Source organism: Leptonotus elevatus, chromosome 1 (assembly GCF_054856555.1).
Source record: "Leptonotus elevatus isolate MCC_2025b chromosome 1, RoL_Lele_1.0, whole genome shotgun sequence".
Taxonomy (NCBI): domain Eukaryota; kingdom Metazoa; phylum Chordata; class Actinopteri; order Syngnathiformes; family Syngnathidae; genus Leptonotus; species Leptonotus elevatus.
The window spans coordinates 16,027,233-16,052,260 of record NC_141239.1 but is presented as its reverse complement, the minus strand read 5'-3'; the positions used below and the strand labels follow the sequence as shown (position 1 = coordinate 16,052,260).

The 25,028-nt window shown below is 42.6% G+C and overlaps 2 protein-coding genes and 1 long non-coding RNA gene across 6 annotated transcripts in view; 2 read left to right on the top strand and 1 right to left on the bottom strand.

Moving 5' to 3' along the window:
* ankrd12 (ankyrin repeat domain 12) overlaps window positions 1-10,374 on the top strand; it is a 46,994-nt gene extending 36,620 nt beyond the window's left edge. For all 3 annotated transcript variants that reach the window (XM_086077602.1, XM_086077593.1, XM_086077612.1), the window contains 7 exons: window positions 338-480; window positions 550-697; window positions 783-4,915; window positions 4,992-5,090; window positions 5,251-5,394; window positions 5,466-5,561; window positions 9,272-10,374. In XM_086077602.1, the coding sequence (XP_085933728.1) occupies window positions 338-480; window positions 550-697; window positions 783-4,915; window positions 4,992-5,090; window positions 5,251-5,394; window positions 5,466-5,561; window positions 9,272-9,457 (4,949 nt within the window). In that variant the 3' untranslated portion in view covers window positions 9,458-10,374. The remainder of the gene's footprint in view (window positions 1-337; window positions 481-549; window positions 698-782; window positions 4,916-4,991; window positions 5,091-5,250; window positions 5,395-5,465; window positions 5,562-9,271) is intronic.
* Window positions 10,375-11,351: 977 nt separating this feature from the next.
* On the top strand, window positions 11,352-22,547 carry twsg1a (twisted gastrulation BMP signaling modulator 1a). 2 transcript variants are annotated; one of them, XM_086077470.1, is made up of 5 exons: window positions 11,352-11,577; window positions 12,542-12,775; window positions 17,770-17,869; window positions 19,101-19,361; window positions 20,919-22,547. In XM_086077470.1, exons 2-5 carry the CDS (start codon window positions 12,635-12,637, stop codon window positions 21,098-21,100), a joined length of 684 nt encoding a protein of 227 aa, XP_085933596.1. In that variant the 5' UTR covers window positions 11,352-11,577; window positions 12,542-12,634; the 3' UTR covers window positions 21,101-22,547. The 2 variants fall into 2 exon arrangements, with proteins under 2 accessions (XP_085933596.1, XP_085933588.1); XM_086077462.1 differs by having other exon boundaries at window positions 11,361-11,577; window positions 12,603-12,775.
* On the bottom strand, window positions 15,357-23,672 carry LOC147181051 (uncharacterized). The gene is made up of 4 exons (XR_015095299.1): window positions 23,488-23,672; window positions 21,884-21,926; window positions 20,892-21,692; window positions 15,357-19,347 (listed from the first exon to the last, which is right to left on the bottom strand). It is a non-coding gene; the product is annotated as an uncharacterized LOC147181051 (long non-coding RNA).
* Window positions 23,673-25,028: the final 1,356 nt, after the last annotated feature.

Here is a 25,028-nt window from a genome sequence, read left to right as displayed (position 1 = left end):
GCTAGATGCTTGAGTTTCACATGATATTTAGTGGTAATTTTGTACTTGACATAAAAAGTGTTAAAATGTGCAGCGATGAATGGCCATGAGGCTATGATGGTAGTTTTGAGAAGCTGTGTTTTGGTAGTTGAGTAAATAGTTTGTTTTGAAATCACTGAATAATTGTTTTTTTATTGATCGTGATTTTGATAGCAATCAAAACATTTGGGATTAATTTTTATTTTTCCCATCATCACCCAGCCTTATTAGCAACTTAGTGCATCTGTGTACCATATCATTCCTACTACAAATACATGTATTGTTAGACCCTTAAAACATTTTTGGGTGTTTTGAGCAGGTTGGACTCCGCTTCATGAAGCTTGTAACCTGGGCTACTACGATGTGGCTAAGGTGTTAATAGCAGCTGGCGCTGAGGTGAACACGCAGGGACTGGATGACGACACGCCTCTCCATGACGCGTCCAGCAGCGGGCACAAAGACGTAAGACGCATTATCTGTCAAGGTCATGTTTATCTGTGGTTCATTCCAAATCCTGCGATCTTGATCCAGATTGTGAAATTGCTGCTACGCCACGGTGGAGACGCCTTCCAGGCGAACAAGCGCGGCGAGCGTCCGGTGGACGTGGCTGACTCTGAGGAGCTGGAAAAGCTGTTGAAAGGAGAGACGGTGCTCTCGGATCAAGATGACAGCTCCTCAGGTACATGTAAGATTTAGATATAAGCACAGTGTTAAATAGTCATTCATGAATCTTATCATGTATATCCCATCTTTTTATATTGCAGACTCCGAGGATCCACCATCTGTCAACCCGTCCAGCATGGACGACAACATAGATGACTCTGATGCAGAGAAGGATTCTGATGCGAAAGCTAAGTCGTCGTCGTGCATGCCTGACCTGGACGAGTATGAGTTCAAGGATGAGGAAGAGGAGGATGACCTAAGTAAAGCGCTTAATGACCGACATATCCTGCGGCGAGAATTGAGGCAGAGGGAGAAGGAAGACAAGGAGCAAAACAATGTGGCCGGGAAGCAGAGTGCCAAAGGGGAAGCTCCCTCCAAGTCAAAGAAGCCGAAGATCCCTCGTGTGCACTGCAGCTCGGACACGTCCAGCGACGAGCAAGAGAGCCTCCCCGACAAGAGGAGCTCACCTACCTGCTCCCAGACCTCAGAGGGCGTCAAGGCCAAAAAGGACAGCAGCGAGCAGAAAGACAAGGGCAAAGTCAAGAAGAAGAACAAGAGCCAGAATAAAAACAAGGAAAACCAAGAGGACGGGAAGGAGAACAGCAAGACGCTGGTCCTCCAGCTGGCCACCGTTTCAGAGAGCACGGACAAAGGCCGCGAGGAGGACTCCTTCAAGATGTCCTTCAGCCCCAAAGACGATTCGTCCGTGCATCTCTTCCACTTGTCGGCCATCAAGTCACCTAAACTCAACCACGGACTGGCCGACAAGCACACACCGCTTAAGCAGGAGAATAGCTCATGTCCCACCGATGCCATCAAGTACAACCACTACTCGGACGCTGACTACTCCACAGAAGGCTCCAGCACCAAGGCCCACAAGCACAAAGAGAAGAGCAAGCACCACCAGAGGGACAGTGAGCGCGAGGACTGCCGCGCCAGCCCGTACAGGGACACCGCTGGCCCAATCGGTACCGAGGGTGCTGTGCGCAAAACAGACCCGGACATCAAAGCGGTGAAGAAGCACAAAGTCAAACATAAGGAGAAAGACAAACATCGGAGAGAGTACGAGGCGGAGCGCAGCCGTCACAGACAGAAGGACGCCAGGAGAGACGGCCACAGGAATCTGGAGTTTGACAGAGAGTTTTGGAAGGAGAACTTCTTCAAAAGCGACGAGACAGATGACGCGCCGCCTGTGAAACGTGATGGGGAAGAGCACAGCTCCCTCCAGAGGATGTCTGATGGCTCCCCTTTCAAGGAGGATAAGAATGCCAAGGAGAAACATTCCAGCGGCAAAGACAAGCGGCCGAGGGACGAGCGTGACAGGGACAAGGCAGTAAAAAAAGAGCGCAGAGAGGAGCGGGTGAAAGAGCGAGACGACAGAGGCGAGTGCGGCGGGCGGATTCCAGATGCCGAGCTGCCGCAGACCAACAGCATGAAAGAGGAGACGGACGAGAAGCCCATAACTCTCGCAGCTGATCACGACCATCTGGAGCACACGCGAGAGAAAACAGACAAGCGGCTCCCAGGAAAAGAGAAGGAACCAGAAAAAATTGAGAAAAAGCATCCGGACAAGGAAAAAAAACTTAAGTCAGAGCACACAGAAAGAGCAGAACCGCAGAATCAGTTGGAGCGTTGGAAGGAAAAAGAGCGATCCGGGGCCGTTTCCTGCCACTCGCCAGGTGATAAAAACTACAAGGAGAGTGATAAACTCAAGTCTCTATCCGCTGCAAAGAAGCACGAAGACAGCCGAAAGAGCCGAGACAAGCCGGACAAACGCTCCGATAGAGATTATAGCGTCACGGATCACAGAGAAAAGGATCGTGTGAGTTCCGATAAGAAGAAGCCTTTGGAGAAAACCTCCGATCACGGCAGATCTGAACGCTCCAAGGAGAAGGACTGTGACCGAAAAAGAAAAGAGAGGCTAAAAGATTCAACGACTTCCTCGAGTTCCAGTCTGAAATTACTTCTGGAAGAGAAGAAGGCTTATCTCTCTGAAAGTGGAAAATCCTCATTCACCAAATCTAAAGAGGAGGTGGGGAGGACTCCAGAGAAAGATCGGGACAGGAGGGAGCGAGACAGAGATCTGGACAGGCACAAAGACAAGGACCGACACAAGGACCGCTCCCAACAAACCAAGACCAGCAAAGTCAAGCCAAGTGAGACGGATGCCGAAAAGCCCAAACCGAAAACCCCTACTGCCGGAACACGAGATGCCAGGCCCAAAGAGAAGCGCCTGGTGAACGATGACCTTATGCAGACCAGCTTTGAGCGAATGCTCAGCCTAAAGGACCAAGAGATCGAGCAGTGGCATCGGAAGCATCTGGAGAAGATAAAACAGAAGGAGCGGGAGAGGCTCAAACAGAGACCTCTGCCAGACCCTGGAAAATCCAGGCCGAAAGACAGGACGAAGACAGACGCGTGCTTCAGCAAAGAGCTCGTGCGCTCCAAGAGCTCTGAAGCTTCCGACGCCCAAGGCAGAGAGAAACCCTTGAAGGACGTCTCCAGTCTCAGGACTGTGTCCCTAGACGGGAAGAGCCTGCCTTCCATAGGCGCCAAGGTCATGTCGGCGGTTGAGAACTGCCTGAGCCGATCCCCGCGACCCGAGGGCGAGCACTGCAACCTCATGTCTAGGTCCGTGTCCCTGGTCTCAGTCGCCAGCTCTGAGGACTCCTGCCAAGCAGCGATGTTGACCCCTAAGAACCTGGAGTATGACTCTGACATGAATCCGGAGCCGGCTGACATGCAGCCCACGTTCCTGCAGTCCTCCCTCGTCATCCAGGCCACCAGATTGACATCTGTTCTGGATAAGGACTGCATTGTTCTTCCGGATGCTCAACGGCTGACACTTCCTGGCAAACACGAATCGCCGTACCTCAGAGCCATCTTGGACGAGGATGCCAACGCGTCCACTGAAAGCAGGGTTGCTGACAGTCCACCAAAACACCAAGCAGAAGGTCCACGGACAAGGGAGACGTCAGCAGAAAGAGAAGAGGTGGGTGTCAGTCAACAGTGTTCAAACGCTGATTTAGTGGCAGAGTGTGCTGCTGGCAGCTCCTCACCAAACAGAGAGCCTCCAAGTCTCACTCTCTGTGGTAGTCCTGCATTAGAAACCTCTAATGCCACGCTCATGAGGGACATCCCCTGTCTGGAAAGTCCAACTTCTCAACCGGAAGCCGCCAACAGGGACTTTGACCCACTGTCAGCATTACTGTCGACAGAACCACCAGAGCTCACGAACCCTGATAACCTCCCGCCTGGGGAACCTGTCCCACCAGTCAGCCAGCCGGTGGGCTCTTCTTCGGCCCAGCTTTTGGAACAGAAGGAAAAAACTACCATCATGGATGGCGCAGAACACCAAAGTGTGGAAAGTGTATCAGAGAGCACCAAGATAGAGACGACAGAAAGTCCAGTACCCTCTACTAGCACGACTGAAACTCTACTAAGCAAAGAGTCTAAATGTCCGCAAGAAAATGTGGACCCAAGACCTCCTGATGTAGTCACCTGTGACACTCCAATGGAGATGTCGGACGATGAGTCCATTACGACTAAGGACCAAGAGATGTGCGACGTCCAGCAGAACCCTGAGAACCCTCCAAGTTCCTCACTCGAAGAGCAGCTTACTGCGGAGTTATCCTCTGAATTTCACCCTAAGCCCATGGAAGTGGACCCCTCGGACAGCAAAACGGAGTCCTCAGCTGAAGACTCGAATCTGTTTGCCAGGCAGCCGGCGGGCCACAGCGACCTGAGCAGCAGCAGTAGCTGTAGCAGCAGTAACAGCAGCAGCAGCAGAAGTAGCGCCTCAGGTAGCTCGTCCCCCCAGTCCGGAGAACCAGAGTCGGACTGCTCTGGCACCAAGGTCAAGCTGCGCTCCTCGGATGAGGAAGTGGACCTGCACTTGCCGCACCCGCGTAAAAGGAAGATGCCAAAGCTGCTCCCATGCCAGTCAGGTCCGGCCCCACAGCAGGACCAGGAACGGGAGAGTGGTGAACCCATCCAGCAGCAGTCGCTTGCCGCCATTGTGGCATCGGTCAAGCTGGAGGAGATCGAACCCTACCAAACAGAGCGTGCTAACCCTTACTACGAGTTCCTGCACATTCGGAGGAAGATCGAGGAGAAGCGCAAGGTGCTGTGCAGCGTCGCACCGCAGCCGCCGCAGTACTATGACGAGTACGTCACTTTCAACGGCTCCTACCTTCTGGACGGGAACCCACTCAGCAAGCTGTGTATTCCCACGGTAAGTCCACACAACCTTTGACATCATACCGCTAAATGTAGAACTTGAGGTATAAATGATGGTAAATCCTGGACAGATAACGCCGCCTCCCTCGCTACCTGAGCAGCTAAAAGAGATGTTCAAGCAACAGGAGGTGGTCCGCATGAAACTGCGCCTGCAACACAGCATTGAGCGGGTGAGACAGCCTATAAGTCATTGTTTTTCCGTCCGTCCAGCTTCTTTTGTGTTTTTCAACCCTAGCCAGTCATTTGCATATAAAACTCCTCTGACACAATCAAGTTTTGCAAAATTCACCGTCACGCATGCTAATGATTTTTCTTTCTTCCATTTTACAGGAGAAGCTGATCGTGTCCAACGAGCAGGAAGTCCTACGTGTACACTATCGGGCTGCAAGAACGCTGGCCAATCAGACTCTGCCGTTCAGCGCCTGCACCGTGCTGCTGGACGCCGAAGTCTACAACATGCCTCAAGACGTCCAGGTAAGAACGGCAAAAGCGACCGGGACATCCTTGACTGGCGGCCACCTGACGTGAACGTGTTTGCGTTGCAGAGCGACGACGGCAAAACGTCGGTGAGGGACCGATTCAACGCCAGGCAGTTCATGTCCTGGCTGCAAGACGTCGACGACAAGTTTGACAAGCTCAAGGTCAGTTGTAACGTCGACTAGAAAGGTACCGCTTCGCACCTGTGTTGCATGGAGTGAACCTGACAGCTATCCCAGCCCAGTATCAGGTTTACATTTAGATATACAGTGCTGCTCAAAAGTTTGTGAACCTCTTGAGCAAGTTGGACTTTCCAATTGTTTCAATCTGAACCATTAAATTTTATATGAAATGACAGGTGTAGGTTGATCAATTCAATGCATTGTTCTTTTCTCCTTTTTCTTTTTTTTTGATCAATTGTGTCGTCAAAACTTCATTAAAAAGAGTTTTTGGTCAATTCATGTAAGTGAACCCTGAGCTGCATTGCTTAAGTAGGCTCAGGTAGGACAAATTGGTGGCTCAACTAACCACTGAAATGGACCAATGAAATGAGAGACGTCACTGACTGAAACAAAGATAAAACCACATCACTTTAGTCCTCCCCAGGTGAACCCATACAGGTCAGTCATGCTGAGAGGAAGATAAATCTCAGGGGGCCTCAGGAAGTGGGTAGTGACAGCACATCTGTTTGGGGAAAGCTAGAAAGTCATCTAAAAAAAATTGAGCTTCATCATTCCATTGTGAAGCAGATCATCTGGAACTAGAGAACACTGAAAATTACTTCAATCCTGCCTAGAAGTGGACGACCTTCTAAAATATCAGCAAGAACCACAAGACAAATGATAATTCAGGTGAAAGCCAACCTGTGCATCACATCGAGGGATTTGCAGACTTCTTTTGCTGCATCTGGGACACGTGTGCATGCTTCAACAATCAGAAGACAAGTCAATCGACAAGGCTTTCATGGAAGGCTTGCTAGGTAGAAGGCGCTGCTCACAAAAAAGATCAAAGATGCCCATCTCATCTTTGCCCGAGAGTACCTGGACAAACCTGAAGCTTTTTGGAAGTCCCTTCTGTGGACAGATGAGTCCAAAATTGAACTTAACACTGCATACCAGCAAAAGAACCTTCTCCCTACAGTGAAACAGGGTGGTGAGAATGTTAAGTTCTGGGCTGGCTTTTCATCCTCAGGACATGGACAACCCCACATAGTCCAGGGAGTCATAAATTCAGAGGAATATTGTGAAATCCTGGATCATAACCTGAAGCCGTCCTTTGTGACAATAATCCAAAGCATTCCAGCAATGCAACCAAGGAATGTCTGAAGAACAAGATTCATGTTCTGGATGTACCCGGTCAAAATCCTGACTTAAATTCTTTCCAAATACTGTGGCGGGACCTGAAGCGGGCAGTTTATGCTAGACGCCCATCCAACCTCTCTCGATTGGCTGCATTTGGCAAGGAAGTGTGGCAAGAATCCCCCAAAGTAGATATGAAAGACTGATAAGTCACTAAAGAAAGTGTTTGGATGAAGTTCTCATTGCAAAAGGAGGTGCAATGTCCGATTAAGTGAGAGGTTCACATACTTTTGCACCCATGAAAGCTTTTATATAATCAACAACTTTTGTTCAATAATGAATGACAATATTATAATTTTTTTTGTTCTAGTCCATTATTTTCAATGTCAGCATTGTAGAATTGGGTATGACTAAACATTTAATACGTTTTTTATTTTTATTTTTTTTCAGTGTTTCCCACAGATTTTAAATTGACTTGGTTGGGTGGACTCCGGCGGGGTGGGTGGGGGGGGGGGGGTTTCAATGTCACAGTTCTGTTATTACGCCAACAAAGTGACGGCAAACTAACGTTACATGCGGAATATCTGATTGCGGCATGTCTGACCATGCCTGCAGGGTTCACAAACTTTTGAGCAGCACTGTACATTTTTTGAAATTCAATAATTGGTCCATTTATTTTGCACCATTTTACTTTTTGTTGATTGTTGACAGTAAAATCATATGAATAAGACGCAGTTTTTTTCCATATACAATATGATCCAAAACCGTCCCACCGTAATATTCACGATCATAAAAAGCAATAAGCAATTTTGCATTTTATATATGTTTAATAGTACCTATATGTTATAGAAAAAGGTGTACTTACATTCCAACATGAAATGTAATGTATAAGGTTACAAATGACCGAGCCATTTTCATTGAAGCCAACCCCCTTCGCTCCCGGCTGTTTTACTGGATTTTGACAGCTTTTGCAAGGCCCACAGAATATTGAGCTCTTCTTTCATCAGGAAAAAAAAGTATATTTCTATCTGTTTCCATTTTGCAGCAATTAGCATTAGAATATAGTTAAGTTTCATCATTATTCACAAAATGTATTTAGAATTGTGAGTAAATTAGCTTTTTTTCAACATGACCCTGATTGATTGCTCTGCTGGCCGTTTGTGTAATAACTAGTTTTTTTAACCGTTCTTTGCGGTTGAGAGGCTGCATCAACGCTCTAGCATTAAAGAAAATCATTTTTGAACATATAAATACGTCTTTGGGACACAAATCATTTAAAATAGAACATTTTTCTACGTTTTTGGGAGCAAATGAGTTAAGTACCTCGTTTCCAGAAATTGTTTGTGTACAGACCGTGAGCAAAACTAGTAAAGCTAAAAGCAAACAACAATTGTTCATGCTATCCATGACAGGACATGCAACCACAACTTCAAAATAAAATCATTCCAAATGCCGTAACACCCTGTCATTCGTGACATTGGTTGCTTTTATTTTGAAGTTGTTCCCTACGTGGCCGCTGAAATGACTCGAGTTTTGGGAGTCACTGGTGCGGTGTCGGCAACATAACGTCGTCCTGAAATCAAGCTGCTAATTAAGGACACTAAAACTCTTGCTTGATTACGGTGTCTGTTTCCAGCAATCAGCGCCGGTGTACGGTGTTAGCATCACCAGCGTTAGCCATTAGTTGTTAGCTAGCCTGCAGCAAGATGACAGGAGCCATCAGATTGCTTTTCAAAGGCAGTTTAATAGAATAATAGCCTGACACAAAAAATCGCTACTGACGTCACTTTGTTTCTTTGATCAAAATCTAAGGGAAGAGTTTTCATTTGGTTTGAATTATTTAATTCTTAAAATAAATGAAATCCGGGCAAAAAGAAGTAAACTTTTAACTCATTCACTGCCATTGACGATTATAGATGTCAAAAATTAATTTGAACTATTTCAATTAGTTTAATATTTAACGAGTATGAAAACCTAGATTTTTTTATTGTGCATTTAGAACAGATATAAAATTTGTGAGTTAACTAGTGTAGTCATGCAATTAATTACAATTTTAAAAAAAATAATCGCCTGACGTAAAAAAAAAGATTATTAAAAATTAGGGCCGTCAAGCGATTAAAATTTGTAATTGTAATTAATCGCATGACTTCACTAGTTAACTCACGATTAATCACAAATTTTATATCTGTTCTAAATGTACAATAAAAAAATTCCTAGGTTTTCATTTCATCTTGTTAACAAAAGTGGAAAAAAATGTTAAACTAATAGAAATTGTTCAAATGAATTTATGGCAGTGAAATTGTATTAAATATTTTGTTAAAAGTATTCAGTCAATTCAATTATTAATTTTTTTTACAAATATCATATATAAATATATGTTTTAAATATGTTAATCTATTTTAATTGGTCAAATAAGCTATTTTACATTCATGTAATTTATAAATAAATTGTGTTCGATTTATTTATTTTTTTCTAAAATTAGAGAAATAACAGATTTTAAAGTGAACATTTTATTAGGATAATTGTTGAGTGTATGTATTGTTAATAATAAAATGACAATTGTCTGCACTTCCCAGACGTGCCTGCTAATGCGCCAGCAGCACGAGGCGGCGGCGCTAAACGCCGTGCAGCGTCTGGAATGGCAGCTCAAACTCCAGGAGCTCGAACCAGCCACTTACAAGTCCACCAGCATCTTCGAGATCTCCGAGTTCTACATCCCGCTGGTGGAGGTCAACGACGACTTCGACCTCACGCCCATATGAGCAAAGCCACGCCCGCCATCGTTGCTGCGGCGACCAAAATGTGAAGCACTTAAAGGGGCGGCGCACTCAACCGACGCGGCGGGGAGCACTTAGGACCCCCCCCAGCGAAGATGCCGGTCCAGGAGACCCAAAGGTCGGCCAGCGCGGGAAGCCGGGGCGCCAAACAGGACGCCAAATAGGACGCCGACCCTCCAGCGCCACCATTTGTTGCGTTAAGCAGGGTCACTTACACACACATGCACACGCACACACAAAACGTCAAAAAGTTGAGTGTGAATACTTTTGTGTACAGATTGTGCTCTTATTTTTTTTTTAACTTATTTTATACATACAAGAACTTGTGCATTTGTACATAGCAAAAAAAGTGTAATTATTATTATTGTTTTAAAAAGCGCTGTACAAAAACAAACCCAACAAAAAAGAAGTACTAGATATTTTGATTGTAAACGTCTCCTGTTTTAATGGACCAAAGTGTTTGTTTTCAGTGTGTTTTCCTCTTTGTCCGTGATGTCCTTGTGTGCTTTTTCACAGCCTTTTTTTTTCTTACCATATTTTTTCCCTGTCACAATTTCACGCTGTTGCATGCCTCTTTTTTTTTTTCATTCACCCCCACAATTTTTTTTTTTATTCCTGCGTGTTCTCGCCTCCTCCGTTTGTATGTGTGTGCGTCCGTGCGTGCTATCCCGTGTGTGCGTTCGAGTCCATGGAGGAGAGCGAGGGAGTAAAAAAACAAACAAAAAAAACAGTTTCAACATAGTCACAGCAAAAAGCTATTTTTTCAACATAACAATGCCTTTTGATGAACGATAGTTCTAAAAAAAAAAAAAAAAAATGTCTATTTTAATATTTACTTGTTACATGACTTGTACATACTTGTAATATATAATTGAATAAATTTTATTTGTTGTGAAACTAAAGCTTTGTTGTGCTGGGGTTGTTCTTTTTTTTTGTTAAACATGAATTTCTTTAACAATTTTTAATAGGGTAATAAGTTGTTGAATAAATAAACTCGATAAATCATGAACATGCCTTTCGATTAAAATACATTTAATAATGTAGTATAATACATATAATTTACCAGTGTAATTATATTTTAAATGTAGCCTGAATTAGAATTTTGTTTGTATAAATTTACTCATATTAATTTACATACAAATTGGGTTTTACATTTTCTAGAATTTTCCTGCATAATTGTATTTTAAATTTAGACTGTTCCTTAGCTTTGTTTTCCCCCTGTATAATTATTTGCATTTTGAATATGGAATAATTTGAATTATATTCAAATATTTTTCTTGAAAATTAAAAAGGAAAAGATTTTAGTACATTGATATATTTTAAATGCATTCGTATTTTATTATTTTTGCATTAAAATTTGTTGTAAATAATTCCTGGAATTTGTATAATATATGTAGAAATAGATTTTTAAAAAATGGGGGGGGTGACATTGTTTTAATACTCTTTCTGCATTGTGGCCAAACTTTTCTTCATAATTATATCCTTTTGAAAAAGAGCTGTTATATAAATGACATTAAATATGGTATGGCAGTGCTAATTCAAAACAGATGTCTGATCAGTTTGCAGTAAAAATCAACGCCAGCAGGTGGTGCGCACAGATCACTACTGGCAAGACTCGTGTTATTTAAAAAAAAAAAAAATGTTAGACGTAAAATACAACCGATTTTAATCTTAGTTCCCCTTGAAGGTTTAATTTAGTATAATTCGAAAAAATAAAAAGCGAATGCAAACCGTGGCCGACAGTCATCGGATGTGGACATGAATGGCCCAGCAGGTGATGTGACGTCACAACAGGTCGCCCGAAGACAAAAAGGCGGGAGGTGGCGACAACAACAGTCGTGTTGTTTTTAGTTCCGATTCTTAACAACTTGTTAGTTACTAGTGAAGTGACATCCCCTAATCGCCTCGAACCTCCGCCACCGCCTTCCTCTTCCCTCCTCATCGTCGTCGAGCCCACGCGTGGGAGGAGCTGAGAACCAAAATGGAGCGTGTGCCTTTAAGGCCTGTGTCTGACGCCCCTTGTTAGTCCGCACACACACACACACACGTTCACTGTCTGTCCGAACCGAACCACTCGAAAAGAAAGAACTTCTCAGCGCGCCCTGGTGAGTTTTCAGCCATTTTAAAACCTCGCTTCGAACGCACGTTTTGTGTGAGAGGGGAGGGAAATGCGGCGACATTTGTAGTTGTATGCGAGAGTGGGCAAAGGAGTGAGAAAGAAAAGGTGCATGTTTGCGTGGAAATCCGCCAGACTGAAGCTGATGTTGCCAGATGTTTGTTGTTGTTCCTCTTCTTCTACTCCTTCATCGACCACTGTTTTGATTTTGAATACGTCTTCCACCACTACTTTAGTATTTCTTCTGCAACTACTACGTCGTCTTCTACTACTTTAATTGTTCGTCCTGCTCTAGTGTTGCCTTCAGGGACCGTATGAAATAATTGTTCTTAAAAGTCCAGTTTAGTGTAGCAATATTTCTGTTAATTTCTGTATGTCGCTCCTTAAATCACGTTTAGCGTCAGATTGGGGACTGTTTAAATACAAATTAATTGAATCGTCCATTTATCTCCCAATTTATTCAACCATCTCCCTCTGTTATTATCAGAATATATCTATCATGCAAATCAGATGTTGCCCTGCCTCAGGTAGTCAAATCAAAAGTGTTTCTCTATAACAATCCATCTGTCTGTCTGTTTATCCATCCATTGGCATAGTGCGTCCCCACTAATCAAATCTTATGTTACCTTCGGGGACTCTAACTGCACCATGTCTGTCTGTCGATGTAAAATGTGTAGCGTTGCCTTTGGGGACCGTCTGAAATCACAGTTATTTGAATGGTGAGTTTAGTCTAAATCTTAAATCTTATTATTTATTGAACCAGGTTGGTCCCACTGAAATTAGGAACCTCTTTCTCAAGAGTTTATTTTATATAGCTATCTGTTTATGTCTCTAAAATCTATCCATCCTAATCACGTCTAATGTTGCATTCATGGACGTCCTTACTGTTGTCACGTCTCAATTAAACTTAACACCTTTTCGAACAATCTGATCCTAACAACACTTTTATACAGAACAGCGTGAAAATCTGTCATTCCACGCCTGTTGAGGTTTCTCCCGCCTGTTTCGCGGAAGGTGTTCCAGTGCCGTGCAGGTGAGCTGTCAGGATGAGGCCTGGTCATCTGATCCGTCCCGCCTCTGCCGCCACTGTCACCGTCACGCTTTTCTTCCTCCTCGCGGCTCTGTCTCTCACCTCCGGCTGCAACAAAGCTCTGTGCGCCAGCGACGTCAGCAAGTGCCTCATCCAGGTAAATGCCGACCGCGCTTTCTTAGCCAGCAAAATACACATTATGGAAAACTGCCGTGTCCCGAGTGTGATACGAGTGCCGTAGGACACAAACATAAGATGGTGAACGTAGAAGGTGGCATCCCTCATCTGTTACAGCTCCGATACTAATTCAGAAGGCAGAACATTTTCCGGTGTAGGTTATAAATTGCTTGTTGGGCAGTGACTGTAGCTTTCGACACAACAAGCTGACAAGTTGTGCCGTGAAGCGTGTCAGCTGTTAAACTTGGCATGGCTGTACCGGCATCAACCAGAAAAAAAAGGCACAAGAGGTTGCTCTGAACTCTCGTTTCAATGCCGTTATTGTCGGAGCGTAACAATCGTGGCCAAAGGGTGCCCGTAGCGAAACGTCTTGGAAGTCGACATCGAGTTGTAACTTCTTTCAACGGCAAACTTGTGGAGAGAGCGGCCAAGTAAGTCACGCCCACCGTTTTTGCCGCCAACATCTGCCAGCCGTGTCCGGAGTTTGGACCCGGCAGCAAGATGGAATGTGGAGGGTTGGGGTTTTGATCCGGTGTTGATCTTGAGGCGTCACTTCCTGTCTGCCACATCTGTCAAGCTCCAGTGCATGATGGGACAAGTGAAATGAGCCGATGTGATGTTCCCGCATGAGCCGTTTGCTTGGATTTCCGCCACCTGTCACATTTAATTTGGTCAGATTAGACTCCTGCTGGTGTGTGTGCGTGTTTTTGTTTGTGCGCGTTAGAGAAACACAGTGTGCGCGTGTGAGAAGGTGAATTGTGCGTGTTAGACAGTGAGAGAAGCAGTTTGTGTGAGTTTGTGTCTAGCAGAGTGTGTGTCTGTTCATGACAGTTTAATAGTTACTGTGTGTGTTGTGTGTGTGTGAAAGAGAGAGAAAGAGTGTGTGTGTGTGTGTGTGTGTGTGTGTGTGTGTGTGTGTGTGTGTGTGTGTGTGTGTGTGTGTGTGTGTGTGTGTGTTAGAAAGAGAGTGTGTGTGAGAGAGATTGTGTGTGTGAGAAAAAGAGTGTGAATGAGAGAAGGAGAGAGAGAGTGTGTGTGTGAGAGAGAGAAAGAGAGAGTGTGTGTGAGAGAGAAAGAGAGAGTGTGTGTGTTAGAGAGAGTGAGTCAGTGAGAGAGAGTGTGAGTGTGAGAGAGAAAGAGAGAGTGTGTGTGTGTTAGAGAGAGTGTGAGTGACAGAGTGAGTCAGTGAGTGAGTCAGTGAGAGTGTGAGTGAGTGGGTGAGAGAGAGTGTGCGTGTGAGTTGTCGTGAGTGAGAGTGAGAGTGAGTGAGTGACAGAGGGTGTGAGTGAGAGTGTTTCAGATGCAAGAGTATGAATGTGACTGGGTGAGTGATTGTGCGTGATGGTTTGTGTGTGAGTATGTGTATGTGTGTGAGAGAGCTTGTGAGTGCGTTATGTAGAGTATATGCAACAACGTTGTGTGTAAGTGTTAGTGTGTGAGAAATTATGACTGGACAAAGATTGATTGTGCGTACGTGTTTAAGTGTGTGCTTGTGTTAAAAATGCATGGGAAGAGGACCTTAAAATAACAATAACATATTAAATAGCAGTACTGAGGAATATTTTTCAAAATGGTTGTTCCTCTTTTTCACCCGTCCATGATCCAGATTGGCAAAACACGTCCGCATCCATGGCAACGTGTCTCGAAATTTACTGTCTAATCTCACGGGGGGAACAAGCATTTGCGGTGTTTTTGTAGCATCTTCTTCCAACTCGAGTGTTTTGGGCCTTGTTGGAGGTCAGCTCTTGTAGTATTGTGACATCTTTCACTTTGAAGCAAAGCGCTGTAAATATTTGGATGTTAAAAATAGTTGGCCGCCGCGTTAGCGCTGATGCTAATTGAATCCGTCAGCGGCCGGTCGAGCCGATGTTTTCCGAGCTTCTCCAACCAGCCGGCTTGTTTTCCCTCTGGATTCACTTTAGTCCCGATCCAAAACATCTGCCGGCCCGCTTTTCCCTCTCGCTGCTTCCAGGTGGCTTTTTTTTCTTCTTCATTCTTTTCTTTTTCTTTTTTTCTTCTTCTTGTTGCCCGATGAGTCATCGCCCACCGCGGCAGCTTCCGCGACCTCGTCGACACCAACTTGCTATCTGTCAAGAGGCGAGGGCTTGATGGCTCGTTACGTCGCCTGCTCGCAGCTGCAGTCCAGAGACGACTCGGAAGGGGAAATTAAAAACACTTCAAAGCCGGGACCCGCTTTCATTTGCGTGTTACGCTAAAACCCTGCAAGATTTTTCTTCCGCTTTTTTAGTTTTTAGTTTTTACTTTTCAGTTCATTTCTAACAACCTGAGGATGTTACCCAGGAAGTTTTGTCACATTTGAATGTGGGGATACAAAGTTAAAAGACCCAAATGTCACTTCTGAAATCCTTTAGTTTAAAATCCCGAAGCCATAGAACACGCTGATATTGCCCAGGTGACAGCTTAGGCTTTTATTTTGAAATCAACCCCCAGTATTCCTGGGTAACCTGACATGCTTTCCACTTGTTGGGAATGCAAATGCCTCAAATGCGATTTCAGAGGGCTTTTCATTTGAAATCTCGTCCAAGCAAAATGCACTAATATTGCCTAGGTAACACCTGGAGTTTTTATTTTGAAATCCCCTCCCCGAACTAAATTTTCATATTGCCTGGGTGAAATTTTGAGTTTTTATTTTGAAATTGGCCACCCAGCAGGTCACTCTAATATAGCCTGCGTGACTTATTTGGCTTTTACATTAAAATTGCCTTCAGTAGAATATTTGCCTAGGCTTTTATTTTGAAAACCTCCACCATCAGAATCTTTGCAAATGCCCCAAATGTGTTTTCAGAGGACTTTGCATTTGAAATCTTTCCCAAGAAGAATGCTCTGATATTGCTTGAGGGGCATATTGAGCTTTTATTTTCAAATGAAAACATTCTTGTATTGGCTGGGTGACATCTTTTCTTTTATTTTGAAAGTGGTGAGCATAATGCGTTCATGTTTTCTTCACTGACATTTTTGGCGTTTATTTTGAAGTTCACCCCCAGCTGAATACTCACATTTGCTTAGTGACACTTTACCCTTTTATTTTGAAATCCTTCACCATCAGAATGCTGATGTCTATGTCTACATCTTAGACTTTTATTTTGAAACCCTTGAACAGAATGCAACCATGTTTTCTTGGGTAAAAGCTTGGGCTTTTATTATGAAGTCCCTCACCAAGAGGAATGCTCTCATAATATTGCCTGGGTGACATCTAGGGCTTTTATTCTGAAATATGGCGTTACCTTTAGCAGTTCCACACCTCTGTTACGGTTCCAATGCTACCTCTGAAGATGGAAAGCTACTGGGTCAACTTCCAAACAGTACACTCTCGGATAATTTGTTTACAAGAACCAAAACAGAAGCTTTGGTTAGAGTCGGTTAGAAAGGTGCGATAGAAAAAGTGGGTGAACCTTCCAGAAGATTTCAACACCACCCCCAAAGTGCACCCCTCCTACCTCCTCCTCTTGCTTGCTTTCTTACCCGAGGCAGAACAAGAGAGCACATTCCTCCGAGTCAAGGTCACCGCTATGAGGGAGGCGGGAGAAAGAAGTCGGGTGGAGTGGGGGGAGAAAACACCTGGGGAACAGAACATGGCTACCCCCCCCCCCCCTCCCTTTCACCCCTCACTGCGCCTCATGCTGCTGCACCAATCTGCAGAAGCCTTGTTCAGTATTTGGAAAGTTTTCAAGTGTTGAGGAATGAAAACAAAACATACACAGAAAAGGCAGGCAGAGGTACTCCAGGCTCAGAGCTGAAATTAACCAGCTGTGGTTCAATTTGCCGTCTTCAAAGACCTAAAAAAGAGGGACCTGAGGCTCAGAGCTAAAGCTAACTAGTCAATGTAATGTTGAGAAGTATTAGCATTTGTAAGTTTAAGAGTATATTAATAGAATGTAGTCACAATTCAATTCATAGCCTTTACTGAAAGATTAGGTATGCGGAACCTGAGGCTCAGAGCTAATGCTAACCATTCCCCGTAATAGAAAATAAATAACCTATTGATCCATGTTGAGGAATCGCCACATGCGTGATTATGAAAGCAGTATGGTCACAGTTTAATTAATAGCATTTAAGGTCCAATGTGAGGAACCTGAGGCTCAAAGCTAAAACTCATAAAAGCACAATCAAAGACAACAAAACACTAGGCTTTTGATTTGTGTTGAGAATTATGGCTACACTGTCCAGTGGTCGTTCACTTAGTCGCATTCATTTAAAGGGCAAATATGAAGAATGTGAGGCTCAGAGCTAAAGCAAAACAAGTTAGTGTCATAGGAAATAAATGGCAACCCATTGATTCTTGCTGAGAAATATCAGCATGTATAAATGTGAAAACAATCCAGTGAAAATTCTTTCCAGTTGCCAAATATGAGGAAACTGAGGCTCAGAGTTGAACGTCTTAACATTCAAACAAAGCACAAGCCAGTCCAAGTAACGTCACTCCCCCACTTACGCTACATACACAAACACGACCCCTCCACCTCTCCTTGGGGGTAGTCCAGCCAAATGACTTGGTGGAGGAGTGTAAACGACGAGTGTTTGGTTCCCCCCACAGAACAAAGATGAGCTGGAGATGCCGTTTTCTATGACAAATCCTGGGGCCAGTTTCAAAATCAAAGCGCAGGATGACATCTTGGGCTCTATTGGAGCATTCTGCTAAATGGAATTTCAAAATAAAAGTCAATTTAAATCACATTTGGAGCCTTGAGTAGCAGCTCACTCAGAAAGTATGACAGTATTTTTCTGGGGTTGATTTCAAAATAAAATCCCAAGATTCTGCTGAGAGTGCGTTTCAAAATAAAAGCGAATTGAAATTACATTTTGGACCTACAATGTGACAGTGGCAAATAATCCCCTTTTCCCCCATTTCATTGACAACATATTTTCTGATTGGCTAGGGCGAATCACATGGTCTTACTTGACATGTGGCATCCATTTTGTCTCTTTTATCCCACTTTTTTGTTTTGTGCGCAGGAGTTGTGCCAGTGTCGGCCCACCGATGGCAACTGTTCGTGCTGCAAGGAGTGCATGCTGTGCCTGGGCAATCTGTGGGAGGAGTGCTGCGACTGCGTAGGTGAGCGTCATGGTGATCACGCCACAAATTATGAGGACGGGGAGATATTGTGCAGATCGGAGCACAGATTGTGGTACACATAAAATGACTACAAAGTGTTTGAGCCGATAGTGTTGATCTATGGTTACTCGGAACTGGGAGTTGAAAATAATCGAGTGAACCACATGCTGCTTCACCAAAGTTATTAGCACTGTATGTTTTTAGTTTGATTCTTTTATTATAATCGGGGTGAAAAATAAAGTGGGGAAAAAAGCTTATAGAAATACATTTAAAAGTAGCTTTTTCATTAAAAATGTCTGTTAAATTGACCTTTTTTTTTTTTAAATGTTCAGTAATGTATTCTTTTTTTTAAACTTTATATCCCAAATTAAATAGTCAAAACAAGCATTCAAAAAGTAACAACTTTGCCAAATGAGCTACATGCTGCTTCACCCAACACATGGTCTATCTTAAACATACATTTATTTAAAATTAAAAACATTAAAGTAAAAAAAATAAATCAAAATTACTGTTGTAGCTTTCAAATAGATAATTTTATGAATATTATGCAATTTTTTAGTGCTGTCACATCATTTTTGAATTGATTATCCTAATAACTCTTCCATCGAATAAATAACTGGGGCTCTGCTTAGCGATGTGGTAGATGTGTCTCAAGCCATGCTAAGCTAAATTTAGCTTTCTTGCATTTAAGCGCAAATTATTTTCCATTTCCAACTTTCACACATCTTTTCATGATATCTCGTCTCCAAACACCATGCAGTACTTTCCAATTAGTGATGCTAGATTCATTACATTCTAACTGATGGTAAAGTGAAAACACCTTATCTTGCCGCTGAGCAATGCGATGGATTGCTGCCTTTGACACTGGGGACTAAGGTTCAAATCCAAGTCACGAAGTCATTAAAATCCATTAAAAAAAAACTAAAAATAAAAAATCCATTAAACATTAAAATCCATCTTGGTCATTAACCAGTACCAACCCCGTATAGACATCAGGTATATAAAGTATGCCAAACATACAGTGGCGAGTGGCGACACCTATTGAGACGTGCCCCTAACAAGAACTTTACACCAAGAGAGGGCGCTAATAGACGGGAGTTATTTAGTACAATGGACATTTGTGGCCTGGAAATATCTGTGGTGGGGATACAGTGATGTTGGCTTCTATGATGTATTAAATGACATCAATAGTATACTGATGAATTTGTCAAATTGTTGTCATCTTCCTCAGGGATGTGCAATCCCAAGAACTACAGTGATTCTCCTGCCACGTCCAAGAGCACGGTGGAGGAGCTGCACCGGCCCATCCCGTCGCTCTTCCGTGCCCTCACCGAGGGCGACACGCCCGTCAACATGATGGTGGTCTCCTTCCCTGTGGCCGAGGAGCTGTCCCACCACGAGAACCTGGTCTCCTTCCTGGAGTCGCTGGACGGCCCGCACCAGAACGTGTCGGTGCCCGCCAACAGCATCCACGCTAGCTACGACGCGCAAGGTGAGGATTTGTTTGGTCATTATTTCATCTCATGGTGAAATATTAAGAAAATAATTACAGATGTGGAAAGCATTCATCAGGCCTAATATGACGCGTGAGTCGATGAGGTTTGTTATGAAATGAATTTGGAGATTTGTACGTGATTTTTATTTTTAAAAAAATTTGGGGGGGGGGGGGCGCATTGCATCATCTTAGGACTGAATAATTGTATATCTGGTAAGTGTTTAAGTCAGTTTCAAATTTATGTTTGATCTGTTTTGTAGTCAATTTTCCTGCAATTTTTTTCCTATCTTTTGCGTCCTATTGCAACTGCATTGACTAATTGTACAGATCTGGAAAGTGCTCTTTAAAATGAGTCAAATTTGTACCTAGGTTGTAGTAAAAATATTTATTTTTCATTATTGCGTCATCTCACGAGGACATTCAACAAAATTTCAACACAAAAATAGATTTTTCACCATTTGTTCTTCTGAGGACTTATTGACTAAATAATGACAGATCTGGAAATCACTTGCCAGGGGGCTTTATGTGAAAATTGTTTTACTTGCTTTGTAGTGTATTTTGACACAATTTAGTTTATTTTTATTTTTTCATGCATTACAACATATTGCCTAAACCAGGGGTCTGCAACCTCTGGAGCCACACGTGGCTCTGGGTCTCTTGAAAATTATTAGAAATTAATATTTTTTTAACGTATTTATTTTTATTTTTTTAGATAAATGATTCTTTAAACAAATTAATGGTGAAATACAAAATGAATAAATATTTTTAAAAATGCCCGAGTCCAACTTAAGTTGTTAGACAATTAAAGATGAAAGGTAGATGAAAAAGATTATTAAAAAATACTGTAACTAAAAATGTCGAAAAAGTGACCATAAAAATGTCCAAAAAAGCAGAAAACTATCATAAAAGGTTTTAAGGTCCATACAACTGCCCAAAATGTCAAAGAATTGAATTTAAAAAAGGCAGAATACATTCAAAAAGTAACCATAAAATGTCCAAAAACTAAAGAAGATATCCCAAAAATGACTGTAAAATGTCCACAAAATTTGCAAAAATGTCAGAAAAGTAATAGCAAACAAAAGGCAGAAAAAATGCAAAAACAAATTGCCATAAAATGTCCAAAAAGAAAGACAAGAATCAAAAAAGTACTGTAAATATGTCTATAAAGTGCCCAAACTGTCAGAAATTTGACAAAGGCCGAAAAGTCTTAAGAATGTATTAAAAATTAAGAATGAACAATTACCCCAAAAAATCCCAAAATTGAAGACAAAAGGTAGAAGGGAAAAAATCTCAAAGTATTGGATGCTGCATATTTTTCTGTTCTGGTGCAGCTCCAATTAGCTCTTGGGCCCTCATACTTTAGACGAACTCTAACACACCGTTTTCTTCATCACACAATGTTCTAACAAATTTTGACAGTAAAGGTTGCTGACCTCTGGCCTAAACAATGACAGATGTGGAAAACTTTTGCCAGTGCTTTTAATAATATGAGAAGATGAGATTTGTTGCAAAACATTTTTTTTTTACCTGTTTCCCCGGCTTCTTCTCCCGCAGAGAACATGTGCACGGTGGTGTACTTTGACGACTGCGTGTCCATCCGCCAGTGCAAATTGTACTGCGAGTCCATGGGCGGCTCCAAGTACCGCTGGTTCCACAACGCCTGCTGTCAGTGCATCGGGCCCGAGTGCGTCGACTACGGCAGCAAAGCCGTCAAGTGCATGAACTGTCTCTTCTGAAAAAACCGCCGGCCCGTCTTGTCCTGTCCCTGAACTGCTCCACAGGACTCAAAGCCCCCTTTCACACTGCCATTTTTTGCTTTTTCTGCATCGCTCTTTTGTGTTAATGGCACTAGCGCCCGAAATTGGTTGGACAAAGTCGACCCAGCAATTTTCCACCTTTCCGGAGGCAGGAAATTCCACAATGTCACTTCTCTCGCCCTGTTGTGTTAAAAGCAGTTATCTAATGAAGGATTTTATGCTTCACACCAGACACTGGCAATTTTCTGTCTAGGGTAGGCGGCGCTATTAGAGCCGTAACGGATGCCGGGTGTCCAAATGATGAAAGGGTATTCTCCCGAACTTTTATGTCGAAGGCAACTGTTGCTGTCTGGCAACTATACGTCTAATACATCTGATATTTTGGATAGCAGGATAATGTGTCGCTGTGTGAAAACCCAAACAGTCTTTGCTGGGTTCTGTGTGAAAAGGCAACAGTAGATAAATGTGAGATCTTCTTTTATGGCTCCAATGCAGGAATTCTGCAGAATCTCTTAAGTAAAAGGCAAAGCTGGGTATTTTGTTGCCAAATGATGCAGGAATTTAGCAGGATCTGTGTGTGAAAAGAAAAGGCAGGGGGGAAAAAATGCTTATTTTTGTTATCATTCTGATGCAGAAATTTAGCAGGATTTTTGCAGAAAAGACAAAGGTGAATTAATTCTGGCTCTTTCTGTTATTGCACCAGTGGAGGAATTTTACCATGTCTCTGTGTAAATGTGAGAGAGAGGAAAAATAGATACATACCTGATATTTTGTCACAATTCCAATGCAGTTTTGCAGGATCTCTCTGTAAATGGGAAAAAGATCAATACTGGATATTTTGTTACCACTCCAATGCAGGAATTTTACAGTATCTCTGGATAAAAGGCAAAGATAGCGAAAATCTGTCTTTTTTTCTGTGACTGTTCAGTTGCAAGAATTTTTGCAGGATGTCTGTGTAAAAGGTAGAGCCAAATAAATAGTGGCTAATTTGTTACCACTCAATACAGGAATTTTGCGTAAAAGGCAAAGGCAGTTAAATTCTAGTCCTTTATGGTATTGCTCAGATGCAGGAATTTTAGCAGGATCTCTGCATAAAAGACAAAAGTGTACATTGGAAAAGCCTTGGGATATTACTATGCAACAATTTCCTGCCATTTTGCTGGGTACTGCGTAAAAGGCAAAGTCTGTTCAGTTGTGTTTGTTTCTGTTACGGCGCCGCTGCACACCTCAAGACTGCTTAGTAATCCTGCCGCTGCAATCCACCCCTCCATCCGTCCCTGTACATGTTTTTAGTCTGCTGTTCTCTGTTCCACTGTATATTTTTCTAATTGTGTTTATTTTGACTTGAGGTCTACTTGATGTCTAACGTATTTTTTACATGCTCCAATCCTCCCACTTCTCCCACCAAAATAAAAACTTTTGGTGACGTGGACTTCAAGAGTCTTTCTTTGGGGAAACTTTGCTCCTGGCCGCACAGAGAGAAAGTGCGTGCGTGTGTATGCTAATCTTAGCCATGCGACAGGAAAGGCATCACTTCCCGTGCAAACAAGGCTGTTATTATGTTATTCTGGTCTTTCTGGGCTCGCAGGTGTTCCACAAGCAGAGAAAAGGAGAAAGTTGCTCCATGCCAGTCGCCCCACAAACGATCTTTTGTTTCCAGGCGGTAGGCAACCTCGACGCCAGAGGACTCCATGGGCCCCTCTTGTGGTCACTCAGGATGGATTTTTGCCCTTAAAACCTTGATTTATAAATTAGGGATGCACCGAAATGATTTTTTAGGCCGAAACCGATCATGAGAAACGCTTGGCCGAAAACCGAAACGCCGAAAAAATAATTATTATTATTTATTTATTTTTTTGCAAAATAAAAAACAATGTTTAATATCACTCAGATTCGCCATTAGCTACAGTCCACTCCACATTTTCAACACACATTACTACAGTAATGATTGACAAATAAATGAGTTGGATGAATGAGAATAACAATAAGCACACAGTGCAGTGTTATGTCATTGCGTTTGTTATTCTATGATAAATAAAGTTGTCGTTAGCACACAGACACATTGCTTTTCTGCACAGTGATGGACGTAATAATCTGGAGATGAAGCTTTACTTTTGTGAGCTTTTTCCGAGTGTCGTCACTCGTCAACCTCAATTGATTTAGGTCGCTGCTGATAACGCTGCTCTCGTCTCGGTCGTGTGAAATCAATTCATTTATCATGTAAAGGAACCGGGCGCAGTGTTGCTTATTCAACGGGGGCTTTATTTGCATTTCAGCAGCAAACAATTTGCTACGACACTTCAGTTGCAGAATAAGAAGTTCGATCGCCGTAAGCTAGCGCGTAGCTGCTACACGCACACATTTACCTTGTGTTGTCTTCCGCGTAATTTTCTCTCGCTGGCGCACACACCATACGGAGATCACGATACTGCTTTCCGCTCACACTTTGTGCCGTTGCCATTATTCTTCGCCGCTGATTTGAGATAGCATCGACCGGGTTAGCCTCAAGACGCTAGCTTTCGGCTACTGCTCATGAATTAACATTGAGGCGGAACGCTCACCCCGGCGTTTAATTCATACATACGCTTGCTTGCAGCATTTTTTTTTTTTTTTTTTTTTTTTTTGCTTGACCACAACATCCTATTTCGGAAATATTTTTTCGGCTCCAATTTTATTTCGGCCGAATGCCGAAAATGCATATTTTTCTCATTTTCGGCCTAAATTTTTCTCTGGCCGAATATTCGGTGAATCACTAATTTATATCCTCACAAAATAGTCCCTACAATCAATTTTTGGCCCTCCATCCTACGTGTACTATATTTACATCAATATATTTTGACAAGCTTCTGCACTCACAGGACACTTCATTAGCTACGCAATCAATTTGTGAACGACAATAAATCTTGAGTCTGAGTTTTCTATGGTGCTTACTCTTCAGGGTGGAGGCTGAGCTGCAGCCTATTCCAGATGAGAAGAATACATGCTGGATTGGTCGCCAATCAATTGCAGGACATTCATAGTTGAACAATAGACTGGTCGACAATCAATGACAGGCTGGACGAGACGCCTGTCTCTCTAAGGGCATAGACAAATGATGAACTGATGACCAGTCAATTAAAGGGCACAATATAGTCAAACAATTAACTGGAGTGCTGGGCAATGTCAATTTGCAATCGGTGGGTGACCAGTTCAGCATGTACCCCATTTCTCTCGCCAAAAGTCATGGGATAGGCTCTAGTTCACTCTACAAGCACTAGTTTAGAAGATAGAGGGATGCTTTTTTTGGGTGACTTTTTGTGTGCTTTAGAGCCACCTCGTGGACAAACGTTACGGCTGCAACCCACGTCAAGTGTCTTGTAAATTAATACAAAAGTGGACTATAGTATTTTGAATGTGCAGACGTAGAAAAAAAAACCGTTTAATTATTAAGTCAATTGATTTTTTCTCTCTCAAACTAATTTCTAAAATTAATTTTTTGCCAAAATATGCAACTTTTTTAATGACTTTCTTTCAAATATTTTCCCTAAAAAAGGTCAAATATGATTTAATAAATAAAAAATAGAAAGCCCCCCCCCCCAAGATTGATATAAAAAAACAAGACTTCTTTCTAAAACTCTAGCTTTTTCAAATAACTTTTTCTAAAACTTGAAAAACCTTTCTCGAAAATATTCAACCTTAAAACATTTTTTTATAGTTATACCGAATATTTTAAACTCGCCCCCTCAAATTTATGATCTGTTAAAATTTGAATATTTGTTTCTAAAAGCAACATTTTTCCCTTCCAAATTGGACTTTTTCTGGAAAATATGCAACTGTTTTCTCAACTGTGACTTTTGTAAAATATATTTTCCCCCTAATATGTATTACTTGTCAAAAATCTGTATTTTTTTCCGAAAACAAAAAACAA

What these genes read in the sequence shown, in the direction of transcription:
- twsg1a (XM_086077470.1), top strand. Translation starts at nt 12,635, where the DNA reads ATGAGGCCTGGTCATCTGATCCGTCCCGCCTCTGCCGCCACTGTCACC. An exon ending in GGAGTGCTGCGACTGCGTAG is followed by an intron (nt 17,870 to 19,100) that starts GTGAGCGTCATG and finishes CATCTTCCTCAG; the next exon opens with GGATGTGCAATCCCAAGAAC. An exon ending in CGCTAGCTACGACGCGCAAG is followed by an intron (nt 19,362 to 20,918) that starts GTGAGGATTTGT and finishes CTTCTCCCGCAG; the next exon opens with AGAACATGTGCACGGTGGTG.